The sequence below is a fragment of the Opisthocomus hoazin genome, chromosome 7 (genome assembly GCF_030867145.1).
Source record: "Opisthocomus hoazin isolate bOpiHoa1 chromosome 7, bOpiHoa1.hap1, whole genome shotgun sequence".
In the NCBI taxonomy this organism is placed as follows: domain Eukaryota; kingdom Metazoa; phylum Chordata; class Aves; order Opisthocomiformes; family Opisthocomidae; genus Opisthocomus; species Opisthocomus hoazin.
The window spans coordinates 15,880,046-15,899,401 of record NC_134420.1 but is presented as its reverse complement, the minus strand read 5'-3'; the positions used below and the strand labels follow the sequence as shown (position 1 = coordinate 15,899,401).

At 44.4% G+C, this 19,356-nt stretch overlaps 1 protein-coding gene across 6 annotated transcripts in view; it reads right to left on the bottom strand.

The window, feature by feature from the left end:
- The window catches only part of LRRC56 (leucine rich repeat containing 56), a 69,117-nt gene extending 63,823 nt beyond the window's left edge, over positions 1-5,294 (bottom strand). For 3 of the 6 annotated variants that reach the window (XM_075426453.1, XM_075426449.1, XM_075426454.1), the window contains exons 1-2: positions 5,207-5,285; positions 3,798-3,952 (exon numbers count right to left, since the gene is read on the bottom strand). Coding sequence is in view for 5 of the 6 variants with exons in the window: in XM_075426449.1 (XP_075282564.1) it covers positions 3,798-3,842 (45 nt within the window). In the remaining variant the exon portion in view is untranslated. Of the gene's footprint in view, positions 1-3,797; positions 3,953-4,930; positions 5,025-5,206 lie in introns of those variants that run through there. The other 3 variants (XM_075426450.1, XM_075426451.1, XM_075426452.1) reach the window with 3 other exon arrangements.
- Positions 5,295-19,356: the final 14,062 nt, after the last annotated feature.

Sequence of the window (19,356 nt, the reverse complement as noted above, 5' to 3'; positions counted from 1 at the left end):
CTCTTCATCAGCCACATTACATCAAGTCTCATAGGTCAAGGCTCACCTGAAGTAAAGTCGGCCAAGTCTTTTCTTTCTAGCTTCTGATTTGGCTGAGAAGACTTAAAGATATGCATCCCAGTATACTATTTCAGAGCTGCTGGAGCTGGGCTGAAGAAAGGCAGCCAGACAGCCCGAGTGCCCAAGAGCAGCACTGCACGTCCTACAACCATTCTGTACGCAAGTCTGAGCACTTTAAAAGAAAAGTTACCTTCAGGTAGCTCACCATTTATGATGTATATTTAACATCTGGAAAAAGAAACAATACTGTCTCAGTACATAGTCTGCAATATATACATTTAAAAAGTAAGAAGCAGCATGATGAAATCATATTTTAGGGGGGAATAAAGAAAATAATCAAGATTTGAGTGGTTTAGGGCTAATTCATCACCCAAGCAATAATCTCCTTGAGTAGTGCAGGTGGGTGAGGCCTATGGATATATTCTGTTATCAGTGTAAAGGTACTTTCTTAATGAATAGAGCTTTTGTAAGTGAATAAACTAATTTGCCAACTGATTTGCATAGATTATACTCTATTCCACTGGTGGTCACACTGCACAAAAAGTTTGAGATTAATCTTCTGCAAGTGATGAGAGCCAAAAAGTAAGTGAAAATGTTCCATGTAGGCTCAAAATTTCACCCACTTTTAAAAATATTATATACAAGGGGGTGTCATTTATTGCAAAGATGGGACAATATAAAAAAAGTTCCCTCTCTCACTGCAGACTTAGTTTTGCTTTAGTGTTGCCCTAATTTTCCTTTCACGTAAAACCACCTTACCCTGCACAAATACTGCTTTTAACCTAGCCTTGTGATCTTTATCTGGGGCTTAAGGCAAGAGCCTTTCACATCAGTTGACACTCTCCCACCTCATTATGAAGAAGCTGGGCAAGTTATCTGAATACTGGTCTCTCTCCAGTGCCTTCCCCAATTTCTCCTGCATGCCCAAAGGTCTTGCAGGCTCTCTCTATTCATTAGGATAATAATATTGTGGTTCAGCTCAGTTTTCTGAGACAGAAAAAGTGCAGTGTCTCCCTGCACAGGTAAGTGCGGTCTCAGGTCAAGCTTACAATAGTGCTCCTCATTCACAGGCTATTCTAACCCATGGACTCAGGACTAAGTGACATTCCAAAGCTACAGAGAAGAAAAACTCCACATTTTCGGTCTTTAAAGCATTTTTAATATCCACTATTTAGAAGCAAACCCAGATTCCACCTAAGAAAAGGACAATAAACCCAGACCTTTTTTCTAACTACTGTTGCACTGCATTTATGAGCCCTTCGAAATCCAAATTTCTGTGCAGGATGAAAATGCAACCTATTTGGCATTTCAGAGTTTCAAACCGCTCTGTTGTCCCCAAACAATTTTCAGTCCATTTTATTAGGTAATTAAGCTGATTGAAGCAAGACATTCCATGGCCTGTAAAGCTGTTTCAAGAGTCGTTTTCAACACTGGGATGTTTCTGATTTCCAATGTGCTGCTCACATGGGATACTCTGCATACAAAGAGATAAATTCTAGCTGAACACATACTAAACAGTGGAAGATGGTGCAGAAGCTTATTTAGAAATGAACACTTCCCAGGTTTTAGCAAGGACAGAAAACTAACAGTGAAAAGGACTTTGCAAAATCAATTTAGGCTACTGATGAGGCTGCATTATAGCTGTCCTGCTGGGTCAAGGCAGATGTCCAGCTAGCTACTGTAGTCAGAAACAGACACCTAAAAAACAGTATCAGAAGCAGAGGCAGTCCAAAGCGATCCTTCCCCTGACATACAGTTTTAATTTCTGGTAATCAGCTGCTCAGTAACTTCCCAAGCCAAGAGGTGCGTTGTGCTCAACAGTCGGAGAGATATATAGGAAGGCAATTATTTGTCATGTCTCAAGATATGACAAACAGTCATCCAATGACTAAAGAAACCACAGGAATTTTATCAGGAAGCAGTTTCAAAAAAGGAGAAAGTGCAATTTTGCGTTGTGTTTGTTTAAATTGTGGAAGACACTGGCATAGGTTGTTGTGGAGGCTAAAATTATAAATGAGTTCAAAAGCAGTTAAGACAGAATTATGGAGGATTCATGCATTTGTTCATACCACTCATTAATTTATAGCTTTCTTTTACACCATCTCCTTTTTCATCTCCTCTTCTAGCTGAAAAGTCTCATTTATTTTGGCTGGTTTCCATTTCTCATCTTTGTTGTATCTCATGGAAACAATTTCAGTTCTGCCATTTATGCTCCAGGATGATCAGAACTGCACATAAGATTCAAGATATGACCACAGAGACAGTACATGAATTTACACCATTTTCAATTCCTCTTCTTAGAAGTTTTAGCACTGTCTTTTTGATTAGCTGCAAGATGATATTTTCAGAGAACTACCACAGTAGCTTAACACTCTTTCTGAAGCAGCAATAGTTTACTTAAAGCCCTTCATTCTACCTATGTTTCTTTCCCCTATGTTCATCACTTTGAACTTGGGTGCATACTCCTTTAAAATAAAACAAAAGCATACCCAAGCACTAGTTATGCTAGTAACACTAAAAAAAAAAAAGGCAAACCAAAGTAGTATTAGAACTCAACACTAAAAAATTAAATTAAAAGTCAAGCTGCAAAAAAGTAAGATAAACAGACAGTGTTATGATATACTTCTAATACTTCTTCCTGATGTGAAACACTACAACCAAAGGAACAAGTGCTTTTTGAAATATTTTTTTTAAATAATAACAATAAAAAATAATCAGATAATGCTTGTTTGAACTGGCCAGCATCCACAATACTTTCCTTTATTACATTCATTAGCCTTTATACATCTGCCATGGCAAATGTGGTCTTCTGATTTGTATTACAGAAAGTACTTGTGGCCCTACTGATATAAAATAGGTTTTGCTTCCAATTGTTTTTCAAGCCAACACATGAATCTACGGAAGGTATAAAAATACTAACCATTTTGTTAGCAAATTAAAATGATGTAGATGTACCTAAATTAATTTCTGTGAAAGGCTCACGAATTTTCTGATTTAAAAAAAAATCCTCAATTCCTCCTGAATAAATGTTAAGCCATTCCCATCAATGACAAATGTAGCAATCCCAAATTTTCGGTATATTGCATAACGTTACTATTTCACAGCATTAAATTTTACACTACTTCAAACTTAGAGATAAATGTGGTTTCTGTAACTATATTCCCTAAGAAGCTTCAGTTTGATAAGCACGTGGACCATCATCATAAATATTAACATCACTCCAGTACAGTGCTAAACTCACATCTTGTCTCACATTGAATCTGAACCTGCTTTTATACAGGATCAGGTCCCTCAAGTTGTGTAAGAACAGGCTGATGGCATCCCAGGCCACGGGCAGAGCCTGTTCTTTCTTTGGCTGATGGTAGCGCACAACTAAACTAATAAATTGAACTGCCCACAACTAACAAAACTAAACTGCCCACATGTAGATGTATCCACATATCAGTCTCTTGAGAGGTCAGACCTACAGGATCATAGTAATTCTCAGTGTTAAAGCCAAGAGAGAGAACACAAAGGCCAGAAAAAGACCCCCACTTCGCCCTCCGAACAAAACCAGCTAGTGACAGCAACTCTGAGATATGACATGCCTGAATGCTGCATTTTTAATCCAACTTCTTTCAGGCAAATTCAAATCTGACAAAATAACACCAAGCAGTGAAACAGAATGAAATGGGAGAGCACTTTAAAAAAAAGTTCTGAAACATTTTCAATCTTTTGTACATTAAAAACGATCTTACCTTTTGTTCCCATGTCACTGCTGTTCTGTGTGTTCCGTTTCCCATCCCTCTCCTACAGAGATTTTCATTTACTCTTCACAGCCATTCATCTCCATTTATCTTGAATGATGCAGATGCTCATAATGGAATTTCTTATTGCATTTCTCCATATCCTGCTAAAACAACATTAAGAACAAAATCTTCAAGAGAAAAAAAAACAAACCCAAAACAAACCCAGAGACTATGTGCATGCCACAATTAATAATAAAACAGTATTTTATCCACTGTAGCAGCAGAAGTCAACGCTCAATAGGTCATAAAAGTGTAACAGGATATGAAGCGGTACAGCCTAGCAGAGCTTAATGAAAGCGTAACTGAAAACAGTTTCCCAAGGAGATCATGAGACGGTGAAGGACTTGGTACAGAAGCATCTACATATTTGCAAAAAATGCTATATACTGAACAACTATTTACTCAAAGAGCAGTAACTTCCTAGGCTGTAGGAGTAAGTTGAATCTGTGTTAGAGAAAACATCCTCATCGGGCTAGCACAGGGTAGAAGGCTGAAGTCAACATTTAATACATTTTCACTGTATCACTCATCAGAAAATTCTGCCTTGTAAAAGCAGTCAGAATGGAAAACAACAGATGAGCAGGAACATTTATATCAGGAAATAACGGCTAACAGAAGACGGATGCAGAGCCAGGAGAGCACAGGCCTCACAGACAGGCCAAAGGGAGAGCTTAAGATACCCAATTAACTAATCACTGTCTGCTAAAAACTATGGGCAAGCATCACGAGTCTCCTGCTGATAACGGGTTCGTCCCAAAGCCATCCTCTGTACCACAAAGGGGCCATAAGCAGGGCAGAGACCATAGCCGAGTCCTCTCTGGAAGAAGCTGAACAAAGCTGCGAGCCTGTAAACCTGGCATTGGCAAGTCCCCTCAGTCACTCCAGAGAAGCTGAGGAGATGCTACAGAGGAGCCATGTTCTCTCGACGTGGAACACCCAGGGATGCTTCTACAACTTGCAAGTGCCCGGGACTATTTATCCATCAGCATTTGTCTCCTCAGAGCTCTACCAAAGCATAAAACTTAAAACTGACAGATTCATTACTAACACCGACATAAACGGAGGCCTCCAGGTGCCCTCACCTCCGCGCGGGTCTTGCTACAGCAGCGCACTCGCGGGGTGTTTCGGCACCGGGCACGTACCGTACCAGTCACCGCGGCCACCACACGGGCCGCCTCCACGGGCCCTTCGACGTGCACGTGCGAACGCTGGGTAACCCAGGGGAGACCACCCCCCACGCCAGCTCCCACGCCGCCACACACACAGCCGCCTCCAGGCTGCCGCCCCTCCCTCCCGCGGACGAGAAGCGGGACCCCTCCCCGCGGGACCGACCGCGGCGGGGGGCGGCCGGCTCCTACCTGCAGCAGGGCCGGACCGGGGGCGCTGGGCCGCACGGAGACTGCCCGTCGCCCGGCAACCGCCGCCGCCACCTGGCCAGGCCCCGCGGCTCCGCCCCTGGGCGCCGCGGCTCCGCCCCCGGGCGCCGCGGCTCCGCCCCCTGCCGCGCACTCAGGCGCTGCCTTTCCCCGTCTCCAGCGGGCCGGCCTGTGGCGGGAGAGTGGGGAAGCGCAGGTGGCGCTGAGAGGAGACACGGCCTCCCCGCTGCCTGGGCGAGGAGGAGGAGCAGCAGCAGCAGGAGCGGGGTCCGGGTAGCGGGCACCCTTCCGAGGCGGGCGGGGATCCGCGCTGGAAGGGGGAAGGGCGGAAAGGCAAGCAGCAGCAGCGGGGTGGGCGCGGCGTTAGGGACGGGAGCGGGACGGGGAATGCAGCAGGGCCCGCAGGGGACGGGGGAGGCAGGTGGCCGCGCAGCTGAAGGAGTCGGGGGAGCAGCAGGCGGGGGGCCGCGGGTATCTCTGTCCCCAGCAGCGTCTGACGCCGCCGTTGTGGGCTGACGGGTAGCGCGTGACGCCGCCGCGCACGGGTGATGTCACAGCCCTGCGGTTGGCCTGTGCGCGGAGCTCGGGTGCCTGCGTCGACGACCGAAAAATACTTCTGGTGGCGCGTAATAAGGCTGCCTTCACCAAACCACTTTGTGTTTAAAAAAAAAAAGAAAAAACGGATTAAAAAACGAAATCTCCAGACCAGACTGGTCGAAAGATTAGACATGGCAGGACAAAGTTTGCCGTAATCTGGATCCCACGGATGCGGTTCAACTTTTGTTGGTGACATGGTCAAAATTCTCTGTTGGTGCAAGGGTGCAACTGCAGCGCGGGTCCCTGAGCAGCAGTGTGCTGTTCTTTCCCCATCCCCTGTCTCCTGGTTGGAGACTGCCACGGCACCATCATGTTCCTTTTTCACTATTCAACCCTGATAAAAACAAAGAATGCGTACTAATTTCTGAGGGGGATTTTCTGGGACATCAGGAGATCACGGTGCCACCAGTGCCACGTGCACGCCCAGGGCACAGAAAGACTAGCGTACGGGATTAACTTCCTGCCGTTTAACGAGTTGCGGTGCATCTGCAGAGCCATCTTAACTGACCATGTTAATAACCCTTCCACTCTCTAAACCAAATGTGTTTGCTTTCCCTGAGCATGATTTATTTAAAAAAGCAAGGGACTAAGGCACAACGCAGTCAGTTTTCACAGCTCCACCAAGAGGCAGTAATTCATTAAACCAGGTTAATTCAATCATCCACACTCATCTGTCCATAAATTAGATTTGCCTGTTCGAACACAGGCATTACCTGATCTTTTAGACTCATCACAGTATATTTATTCAGAACATTGCTCTTACCATTCTTACTCGCACTGAGGAGGAATCCACACTTCCACAATTCAGATATAGGTTTCATAAATCAGGCGCGTAGGAGAACGCGATCGCACCCTCAGTGGTCCCACATGAAAAGCGTGCTTTTTCAGGGTTTTACTTCCAGGATGGTACCCAGTGCTTTCTTGGGAGCAGCCCTTAGGAGTGTTGCTCCTGGTGGCAGGAAAGTAGGAGTCCTGGAGGGAAGATGCGGAGTCTTGCCCGCCATTTGGAACAGGCTGGGGTTTTGAATACCCTACTTGCATGCGCTCACCTCCTCCCATCTCCAGTACATACTGTACCTTTGCAAGGATGTTGGAGAGCAGCAGCTGCTGGTGGATTGCGTCAGCATTTCCTCTGCAACAACATTACATTTACTCTAGGGTCTGGACAATACTATCTTAGACCCCAGGTCAGGAAATGTGTTGACCCCCCTCTTGCAGGGTCTGACAGTCAATAGACGTCAGAGAAAATCACCAGGGGCCTGATTTTCCAAGGTGATGAGCGCACTCAACTCCACCTGGTGTCATTGCAGTCCAGCTGCCCGTCTTCACAGGAAGGAAGGCAATGGGCCTTGATGGGTTCCAGGAAGGCAGCGTGATTCAGTGAAAACAACACTGAATCAAGCATGTGCCCCTTGAATTTTGTTCCCAGCTCTGCCATTTATCTTCCAGGTAACTAGCTCAAGTCACCTTGACTCAGTTTCCCCCACACCTCTTCTTGGGACACACTTCCCAAAGGTTATCTATGGAGTAAGTGTATTGTGTATGCACACATCTGCATGGTAGTTTACTTCTTTTCCTTCTCTTGCTGGAAATAATCTTGTTACAGCCAACCCAGCCTGAACTATTTGAAACCAATCAAAGAAGAAATGCATCTATCCATCACTGAGCAAGAGAAAAATCTGGCACAATTTCAGGGTAAATACAGAGGCTTTATATCTGCCCAGTTCAGAGTTACTGTAATTGTGTTGGCACCATTCCCAGAGCTGAGCTAAGGTCAGCGAGAAACCTGTAAATTAATAACTGTGGAGCTGATGTGATCTCTATCCAGGAATCACATTGTACATTCATGAAGCTTTATAGGAGAGAAAAGTTAATGTTTCAGCTTTGCCAAAAAATGTTTAACATTTTAAAATCTTAATATTGGCAATTAGCATACGCTGGACCTATTCGGAGATGTTGGACCTGATTCTGATCTCACCATCACAGCAACTCCACAAAATGGGTTAGTCTGGATTAATTATATTGATGCTACCCAAATCAACAAGAATCAGGTAAAACTTTCTCTGAAAACCAAGCCTAGGTGGACACACTTTTCCTTTGGGGTCTTATCTTGCAAAGAAGAGATTTGTCCTCCTGGTTTTATCCAGTCATAAGCAACATCCTGTCATCCTAGTCACTAATTAAGATTATTGATTAATAGCTAATTGGTGTTGCCACTTGCATTATTAACATTTGTATTACAACCTACAGGACTAGAGGGTCTTTCTGATCTGAGGAACCAGTTTTCTGCTATTGCAAGTAGCCACATCAGAGTCATTTAGATACCTGTCAGTCTCTTTCTCCTTCTTCTGAAAGATTGGTCCAAAGCCTCTCTCTGAAGATTACAGACCTCATAGTTTATAGGATACAATTATTTATTGCCAAGTTACACCTACTTGTTCTTTTGCCAAATTATTTTTCAGCTTCAAGTAACTCTTCCCCTTTGATGTTTGCATTCCTGATATATTTATAGGGCCCACTGTCATCTCCTCTCAACATTTATTGTGCTAAGTCATACAAGCCAAGCTCAAATTTTCCTGTCATTAGAGATTGGCTCTCAATTCTTTTTATCATCCTGTTTTCAAGCTTTTCTTTTTTGAAGATGGGTGACCAGAACAGTATAATTTACTCCAGATGTCTTGTGCAGTAGAATAAATACTCTCCTTTCTGTACTGTAAGTGTCTGTTATATCCTAGGGTCACATTATCAAGGTCATATCAAATTGGTCACTCATAATCATTGACTATTAAGATGAGGTTCCTCTCTTTCTTTGTCGTCCTCAGTTGCAAAGGCAAGTGGATAGAAGTCCCCACTGTAGTAAACCCTTTGTAAGTATGTGACCCTGCACTGTGTATCACTACATTTTATTCTGTTCCTATTACCCCATCCCCTTCTTCCCATGTTTCTCTGATGATACTCCTTAATTATTAGCAAATGTCATTAGCATGCTTCTGTCTTTTCCAAGTGGCACTAACAGAAATTGAGTATTGTCCATAAGAACCTCCACTACAAACTACCTTTCAGCCTGATAGTCCCCCTTGCAGCATGATCTCTTCTCCCCATTAGCCAGCCTTGTAACCACCTTTTTGTCTTGTGAGAATCCCTTTTCCAGCAGAACTACCAATTTCCTTTGGGACACAGTAGTGAAGGCTGTCCTAAAGTCACAAAGTAGTAGTATTTTTTTCATCTAGAAGGTTAATCTTCTTACCAGAGGTAGGTATAATCCACTTTTGGTAAACTCTTGCCACATTTTCCCATGTCTTTACTTATGCTTGCAGTCAAAATTTATTCTAAAATGTTACATACTGTTAGGGATCAGACTGATGGGTGTGTGTTAGTGTACATCTCCTCTCTCTTGCCTCTCAGCTTCTTCAGAACTGGCATGCATTTGCAGTCCTCTATTTCTGTAGAATAATCCCAAATGCGACAATTGTGTTAAGATGTCCTTTCAGTACAGCAAGGCAGAAATTACTCAGTCCCCAAGTAAAGCGCATTAAAGTCCTGAAATTTTGCTTTTCTCCAGATACTTTCCATTTCTGTGCAGTTTTCATTAGCCGTCCTACCACTGTCACAGTGTTATTCATCTCTATTGAAAGCAGAGGAACAGGAATTACTTTAGCTGTAAGTCCGCACCTAGATGATCTTCAGGCTTGCCCCATTTGGGTTTGATTTTCGACTATTGTTAATCTTTACACAAAAATATGTCAATACAGCTAACACTACCAGATGAATACCATGCAAGGTAAAAGATGTGCCTCCAGAACCTTATTATTCCAAGTAGATAATACACAGCAAGGATATTCGTCCCCATTTTATACAGCAAGAGAAAAAACTAATCTGAGATTAAGTGAGGAATTCATACTATGGTACTGCCACCTCCATCCAGACTGCTTCTCTGCTGGAAAACTCTCTCATCTTCTTGTATTGAATGATAAGAGGAACACTGACTACCTTTGATAATTCCTCTATCGGTTAAGAACTAGCAACTGCCATGGCATTTTCAAAAAAAATCAGCTCAGGTCTGCAGAAAGAGTTTTGGCTGAAGTCTTCACTATGGCATTAACCTCATGAATTCAGGTGCTTGCAGTGACTGTGTTCAGAAGATGATGCCACAACAGTTTCAACCACGGCAGGTGTTTGGGACTTCATCCTCGGAAATTATGAACGAGGCTGTGAGGGAGTAAGAACTGATCCAAAGATACGGAGGATGACAGGAGTCTGTGAATTGAACTTATTTTGCTGTCACTGCACCTGGCATGAAAAGAAAGGGCAGTGAGAGGATCCAGTTAAAAAACCGTCTTTCTCTGACTCACTGAATCCAGGCGTTTGTTTTTCCTCCTTTTCACAGGCTTCTGTGAATTCATAAATTGCAATCTGAAAGGAAAGCTTCGTCAGGCAACATATGGCATTTTGTACAAAGCTGTATGTTTTCAAGCTGAACTAGACCTAGAAAAACTTTCACTAACAGTTTTTACAGAGTATTTTAACTCGCACTGAAAGATGGGCAATCATAGTTTTTCTTTGTCCTTGCTTCTGTGAACAAGTAAACCAAACTACTGATGTCACCAAAGTCGTACAGAAATGGTGTGTCATGTCTGAAGGTGACCACATGCTCCAGAGGTCTTGAGCTAGGTCCTGAGTGACAGAGCCTGTCTCCTCTCACTGCTGCATGCTTGCTCAAGGAAAACGAACCCCTCCTTGGCTCGGTAGAGTTTCGGGGTACATTTTTGGGATACTAGAAGGCAATAAAACCAGAAAATGTCACCTTCTCAACAGCGCCTGAGCTGAGTGGTATGCATTTGGCTGAGCAAATCCCTTCAGCAGAAGACAGAATTACAGAATGGGAATCCTCTCCTGACCACAAACTACTGTTACCTGTAGGAGTCATGATGCTCCTGTAGTACTATGACTCGTCTCCATTCACTTCCTACAGTCTGAGCAAAGACCTTGCGTTTCCAGACTTGCCCACCATTGTCAGAAATGGGGATGGGACTTTGACGATCTGTTTCAGTTAGGTTCTAAACTTTTGGAAAACATAAAGAGGGCAAAACCAGTGCTGGATTTTCACCTGGCCTTTTCTAATATGATGGGGTGTGGAGACTTGATAGGTTTAAAAGGACTGTCATAATGAGATGAGCAGAAGTTCATGCATTACATCAGCATTATATTAACACAACTCTGTGCAGTGTTTGGCTCTTGCTATTTTGTAATGGAGGTCAATGTAGACAGATATGTCTAAAATACTACCAAGCAGTGTGGTGAAGTGTGTGTGCCCCAAACAACTCCCAACACATGATCACTGCCAGAAGCTTTGGAGTGCACACAACCCTCCCCTGTCCTGCCCTACACTGGTCACTCCCTATGCCATGCTGTGGATGTGCTAACACAAGGACTTTCATTAACAGACCAGTCACAGTAATATTGTGTATCAAACACCGGCAGCTGGCTAATTTCTAAGTTATCAGTTGATTACGCTCTGCAGCAGCAGACCAGGGTACAAGTTAAACTAGTGTTAAAAATATGTTTTCTTCTCATTCTGCTCAAAAGTCAGTGGAAATACAAGTGTGCAGCACTCAACTATGTATTCAGTGTTTACCGGCTAGCTCCTGGTGTGTGGAAGGCTGATTTTCCAGGTGCAGTTCACAACTTTATTTTCTAGAGAACTGAGCAGCTGGATGTATGCCTACAGCTTTTTGCATACGACACTTTTTCCTCCTTTGAGATACTTGCCTCATGACACATCCAGCCCTTGGACCTGGAGAGTGAAATATAAAGTCTGTGGGGAAATAAATAAATAAGCAAACAAGTGAACCATGGATGTGATCTGAAACCTACTGAAGTTAAATTAAGTGATTTCAGATCACATCCAGCATCTAGCCTAGAAAACAGTGCCAAACTAACTTTAAGCTATTGGGCTTTCCAAAACTACCACCTCCACAAAGACCATATTTATAAAAAGTTGTTGTGTTGACTGACAACCATTATGATAACTCCTGGTCAGTAATCATTAAAATGAAGTCCTTGTTCCAGCAGCATGCTTGGCTGCAGCAAGAGTTCTGTGAAACTGTTGCCTGCTGCATGCGATGAGTACAAGATCTTAAAACACAGAGTGAAAAACCCTGTTTGTCATAGAGTCAACATCCCAGAAAGCGCAGATCCCATAACACGGCACACACCTTCTTGTTTGTGATTGCATGCTTGAATTGCTTCCTCATCATTTATACAGCAGCTATCTAGGAAATATGTTCACGGAGTATCTGAGTACTTGCAAGCACAACTTTCTGATATGCCCATTTTTTAACCAAGATGTTAGGCAAACAGCTGCTGAGAAACAGAGGTCGACGGGACGACCCTACCATGCTTATGAGTTTGGAAGCCTTTCCTGCTGTGTGGCGTGGTACATGGCCAAGTCCCAGATACATGGGAACCAGGGCTGCTTGTGCTGGAGGCACACTCCCTGTCGATGCAACAGGCAGGACCAGGGAGCAGAAGGGATTTGGCACTTGGGGGCTCAGATAGCTGATCAAGATAGCCGATCAAGATAGCCAGGGACTAGGGCTAATGCTGGATGGAGAGATAGAGAAAATAAATAAAAAGCAGGAATTAATCTAAGGAATATTTCAACCATGGTCCTTGAAATGCACAGGTAAGGAAGGATCTTACAGTAGGAAATGTCTCCAGCTTGGACATAACAACATCTGAGTACCTTCCATCCAGCAAATTTGTAACACTGTTTATGCAGGAACTTTACATCCTCTTCCCTGCTGCAGTATAATATCTGCTTAAGCCTGACCTTCTAAAGTACCTTTGCCACATGGAGATGGGCAGGTGACTCGGTACAAATGTGCAGACCTTTGACAGATGCTGTCATATCGCAGTCCAGCTTGTGAAATCAACAGCTACAATATGCTCCTGGAAAAAAGCATGCCAGCCAGAGGGTAGATCTGCTTGCATAGCCACTGCATCTGGCATTACAGCTTATGTTACCATCTAGACTATCTACAGGTATCAACCCATCTATGAGTGGAGCTGCTCAAGGCTCTGGGACAGCCCTGAGGAACTGTGGGCTTGGGATGGGGCGTGCTGCTCGCTGCTGTACCAAAGCCAGCTAAATGACATCTCAGAACAAGGTGCAATTTTTGTGTCAGCAACGGGATTGTTAATATGAGCATCAGCAGGCTTCAGATCAAATCCTTTTCTTGGAGCAATGCACAAGGAGTAAGTAAGCGTTTTTTGCTGAGCCTAAAGCTGAGCTCCCCTGCTCTGGACTGCAGCATACAGATGATGGGAAGTATGTGTGGACAAAAAGGCCTCTGCTCTCTAAGCCTTCCTGGCTCCATGCCTGAGCTTCAAATACAGCCTGTGAGGGTTTGACTTGAGACAATTTGATGGATACGATGTGGGTGCTGGAGGCAAGAGAAGCCAAGAAAATCAGGGATCTGTCTGTCAGCTGATCTATTTCCTCAGATTTTTGATGCAAGTCCTTCATTTCTGTAAATGTACTCTGCATGCTGCTATAGATAGGGTATGGTTATAAGTGTGATACTGTAAGAAAGGGGTGCAATACATGAACCAAAACTGAAGAGTTTTTCATCTGTGGACCGCATTCCTTATATGTGGTAATAACATCTATGTGATAAATTCATTTATATATGCAAACAGGTAATAAATTACATGTAAACATAATAATCTCCATTTATCCCATTCTTTGACCTTCCTTGCAATATGCCTATTGAGTCTTCTCTACATGCACTGCTTTTAACTTTACCAAGGGCCTTAAGCCCTCCCAATTTTGATCATTGATTGCCAACAACTGCAGTGATTAAACTGAACCATCCCCATTAATAAACACTCACCACTTGCCTTTTCTGCAAATCAGATTTCAACAGCACTCCTCTCCTCTCCTCTTCCCCCTTCTCTGGCTCTGACTGAAAAAAAATATGCAGGACCATTTGCCAGGGTTAATTTTTAATAGTGTCCTCACTGCTGCAGCAAATGAAGTCATTTATTATCCAGCAGGCAGCATGCTAACACACTAGGCAATAACAAATGCTAAAGGAGGTGACTCAGGCATAAGCAATCAGGCGGAGTTTTACATTCCCACCTGCCAGATGGCTCAGCACAAAGGGCCGAGCATGGCATTTTGGTTTACCCTATGCTTGTGTCTTCATCCAGGGGACACCTGGATTCAAGCCACGCGCCAGCAAGGTTTATGTGCTTCGTAGTCATGTGCAAAGCATGTACATAAACAGAATCTGTGTGGCCAGCCCTCCCCTCTGCCTGGGCACTCTTTTCCTCTAACAAAGGAGGTTAATATTCCTCCTTGGCGGTTGTCCCTGCTGCAGGAACGTGTCAGCCCAGTTTTGGCCCTGATCTCAGGCAGACTGAAGCTCAGCCTACCCACCTGTAAAACAGGTTTAATGCTAGTCAGCTTATTTCTAGAAAAGCTAGGAGGATTACTTCATGTCTGAGATCTCTAGATGAGAACTGCTCAGTGGCAGAAAGCATTTTAAAAGAGCAGCTGGAAATTAGGGCCAGAGCAGGCTGGCAGCCCTGTGAGCCATTAGAGATGACCACAGAAGCTACACTGTTCGTGTCTCATTACCCAAGATCCTCAGAAAGGCTAGGATGCAGATGATTCACAAACCAGAAAGTGCTTTTGAATTAGTTATTAAGTGGGATTCATGTTGATTTTACTGCTTGGGGACACGCAGTGTTGGGCTGCAGAATCTCTTGCCATCTCTTCAGGGTGAAATGTGGTGGCAATGTAGAGTCCTCTCACCCATGTATCTATTGCCGTTTTATTTTTGCCTCCATGGAGTAGTCCAAAGGCCATTGAAGAAGCCCATGAATCTTCCCCATATCTGCAGTAAGCTTTGGATCAGACCTCACTAAGCCAGCTAAAGCATGCTGCTGAACATGCTATGACAAGTTCACCGGCATGTGCTGATCACTGCAGGAGAGCTGGTATAAGTGTGCTCCTGAAACGAGGAAGATCTTGACTAAGGAGGCAGTAGCTTCCTGCTTAGTCCTCACTGGAGCACACCAGTGCCACTTAAATGGGGAAACAGAGCAGCTCTGAACTGATTCCCTCCCCTGTGGGCTGTTCCAGAGAAGCCAGAGGGAAGGTATTGTGTTACTCTTAATTCACTCTGTGATCACGTAAGTCTCCCAAATCCCACTGCCAGTAAGCTCCGATGATTAAACAGCTTACTGAAGGAAACTACAGCTAACACCTTCTAGTCTTATCAAAGCGTATTGCTAATGAGGACTGGGAAATCACTCAGTGATAATACAACATCTCTAGATTAACATTAGCTTACTCATGTTTTTATAGTTAATGACTGAAATTCCAACAATCACTTGGATTCACATAACATTTCTTATCGGTGTTTTGGTATGCTAGCTTCAGTATTTCCCCAACTGAAGTCCATTGACTGGAAGTGGAAAAGGGAAAGTCAAGAGTCTGAGGCCATGTTGATTTGGGCATCTCAGTTTAGGAATCTTGCAGGAGGTCTGACTTCAGAAATGTTTAGCTTTGGCCCCCTGAAAGTCATCAGACAATATCTGACTGATTTGCCCACACACACATCACTGCTGAGCTCATGAACACCTGCCTGAAAAGTTACATAGAAACAACCAATGGTCCTGCATCAGTCCTGCAAGATGCAAGTGACTGCAGTTCCTCTTCTGTGTTTCACGTTCCCTGGTGGAGAAGCAGTAGAAGAAAGGGGATGAATGAACTGTAGACAAAAACTGATGCTGGTGGTCCACTTTATGGCTTCAGTGTGGGAAAGATCTTTAATAAGGAGTGAGGGAACTGCCAGCAAAAAGAGAATCTGCATGAAATAGGTGTAGAAGTAACCTGGAGAGATCAACTATGCCACCCCTCAGACTGAAGGGATGACTTCTACACCTGTGCTGCTCTTGAAGACCAGAGGACTATGCCCTCACCATTACTAGGGGTCTGTCAGCCTTGGCAGGATAGTGACACAAGAGCATAGCCTAACTATTAAGGAGATCATGCAATATCTAGCCTGAATCTCACTTGATGTGGGAATATTGCTACCACCATGAGCTCACAGGGAGCTGTATAACTCAGGATCTCTTGCTCTGATGGCAAGAAGCTGCACTGCAGGAGAGTCTACCTTTGCTATAAATAACATGAAGTCTGAAGTCGCCAAAGGACTTTGTTACTACAGCAGTGCAGAACTTAGGTAATCACTGAAAGGGATGAAGGAGGAGCTGGAAATGCTCCACAAGAGCTTCAGGAAGAGGCTACCACAGAGGAAAACAGCTGTCCGTAATGGAAAGGGATTAGATAAGCAAACTTTACTAGGGTTGAGTGCAGGAGTAGAGCGTACACTGGAGACTCAAGAGCACCAAGAAGCACAGAGACGGTGGGAAGGCTGGATTCCATCCTCCTGTCCAGTCTACAGGGTAGCTACATTTTATGTGAGTACTGCTTTGCATCAGCTTTACTTGCAAATGTGGGAACCAAGGTTCAGGGCAGCTCCTAACAGAAGAAGGAAAACCAGGACTTAGTGAAGGATTTGACAGAAGAGAAGAAAGGGCTCAGTGGCTTGAGTTTGATGATGAGAAGGAGAGCTGTGTGGCAGGGACAGAGACAATGTGCAGCCAGTACATTACAAAGCAATCAAAGGAAAAGAACACAGTAGTTTAACTGGATAAACACAAATGCGTTTAATTCTGTCTTGTTTTACCATGTGTGCATGCCTGAATCATGCTGTGCAACACTGCTTTGAAATGTCTGTGAGAGACAGATGTAGTTAGCAATTGTTCCTCGATGTTGAGGGGAAGAAAACCAGCATTTGCTGACAAAGAAGTAAGAAGATTCTTTCAAAAAGAATAAGAATAATCTTAATGTCTCCTCCAGGAGAACATGTGGGATGGTCTGAGATTTCAGTACAAACTCATTTGGTAGAGAGAGGCCTTGAACTACACAGATAAATCTGTTGCACATCAGTGAATGCAGAAATGACACAGAGAGCAAGACATCCCTTAGCAACTCATCTGGTTTCCAGTCCTGGAAATCTGACTCCTGCCAGCACAAGTGACACAGATGACCCAGAGCATGGTAAGTGATCCAAGCTGCTCCATAAAGAAACTGGTAGTGTGCAAGCTGCAAAGTGTTCAGACATTTCCGTAGAGTTTGAAAATCACATGGGGTGTAATATTGCGAGGGCCTGCTAACAAAAAACATGGCTTTCATCTTCCAAAGACCTGAGTTACCGTTGTATGAAGACAAAGGCAAACACCTCCCTCAGAGTACAGTGATCTGAGGATCAGGCTCCAAGGGAATGACTGATGTTCAATTCAAGCTGACAGCTAACAAAAGCTCCTGTACGTGTGCCAGCAAACCACTGCCAGGAAAATCAGCGTGGCTCCCAACTTGCCGATTTCTGCATTATCAGACCTCCTACCCTACATGACCCTTGCTGATCTACACAGGCAGGCTCAGTGGAGAGTGGAAGGACAAGGGAGCTTACCAACCCTGGTCACCCTTAGTCAGGTGGCGGCATTTCATGAAGGAATCAGTGTCATTTCTAAGTAACTCAGGCTCTAGACTCATCACATGATCAGCCACAACTCCCAGGAAAAAGCACAAAAAATCAAACAGGACATTTGTTGGGGACTTAAGCAAACACCCATAAGGACAAAAGGGGCACTTTCTGTAGAGGGCAGGATGCTTCAGATCAGACTGAAACTAGCAGGCAGTTGTAGAAAGTGACACTGCTTGTAAATAGTTTCAGAGATCTAATCTATATCTCATCTCTCCCCTTCACCAGCAAAATCTGAAGTCCAAACATCCCACCGTTCACTCAGGTGCAGGCTTCACAGTACTAACTACTGCATATCATGTATAGGGAGGTATGATTGTTGTTCATTCCTATGGTGTCTCTACAAGGAGGCCGACTCAGTGGAAATGACCAGTCTTTGAATTACATCTTTTTTTAGTGTGTTTGGGTTGTTGGATGTTTTTTAATAGAAAAAAGGAATCAGCAGTTGTCTGTATTTTTAAACTGTGAAACACAGACCTCCTTCTGCTTCCAAGCTCTCATTGCAAAGCCTTTCCCTTCTGTGATTCCATAGCACCTTGTCTCTGTAAGTTTCTATTTTCAGTTCATAACTGATCAGATTCAACTGGTAGCAGAAATCATTTCAGTCAACAGGAATCTTTCCTCTCTCTAGCTTTGGTTGAGCTTGGGCCAGGCACCTGGCAAGGTGCTGCCTGGTCTCCTTCCTTATTTCAAAAAGGAAATCCATGATGAGAAAGATCCTGTCCTGGAGCAGATAACCTCCAGGACTGATGATTTTGCTCTGCTTACCCAGAATCTTCTGCAATGTTTCAAATGGTTTGGTTCAAAGAAGCCTTAGCACCCAATTTAGTAGAATTTAATCCAATCTTAATGCCATTATTTTGAGGATTAAAAACAACGTTGTCCCACTCACTGGTTGGGTCCACTCACTGGTTGGGTCATCTGAAGCAATGTGGTATTTTTGGAGATGACATAGAGTGCTGAGTGACCCACGAGTGCTGAGGGAGCTGGCGGATGTCATTGCTGAGCCACTCTCCATCATCTTTGAGAGGTCCTGGAGGACAGGAGAGGTGCCCGAGGACTGGAGAAAGGCCAATGTCACTGCAATCTTCAAAAAGGGCAAGAAGGAGGACCCAGGGAACTACAGGCCGGTCAGCTTCACCTCCATCCCGGGAAAGGTGATGGAGCAGCTTATCCTGGAGGTCATCATCAAGCAAGTGCAGGAAAAGAAGGTTATCAGGAGTAGTCAGCATGGATTCACTAAGGGGAAATCATGCCTGACCAATCTGATAGCTTTCTACGATGGCATGACTGGCTCGGTAGATGAGGGGAGAGCCGTGGATGTTGTCTACCTCGACTTCAGCAAGGCTTTCGACACGGTTTCCCACAACATCCTCCTAGGGAAGCTCAGGAAGTGTGGGCTGGATGAGTGGTCGGTGAGGTGGATTGAGAACTGGCTGAATGGCAGAACTCAGAGGGTTGTCATCAGCGGCGCTGAGTCTAGTTGGAGGCCGGTAACTAGTGGTGTCCCCCAGGGGTCAGTACTGGGCCCAGTCTTGTTTAACTTCTTCATCAATGACCTGGATGAAGAGTTAGAATGTACCCTCAGCAAGTTTGCTGATGACACCAAACTGGGAGGAGTGGTAGATGCACCAGAAGGCTGTGCTGCCATTCAGCGTGACCTGGACAGGCTGGAGAGTTGGGCAGAGAGGAACCTGATGAGGTTCAACAAAGGCAAGTGCAGGGTCCTGCACCTGGGGAAGAACAACCCCATGCATCAGTACAGGCTTGGGGCGGACCTGCTGGAGAGCAGCTTTGTGGAGAAGGACCTGGGTGTCCTGGTGGACGACAGGTTAACCATGAGCCAGCAGTGTGCCCTGGCTGCCAAGAAAGCTAATGGGATCCTGGGATGCATTAGGAGGAGTGTGGCCAGCA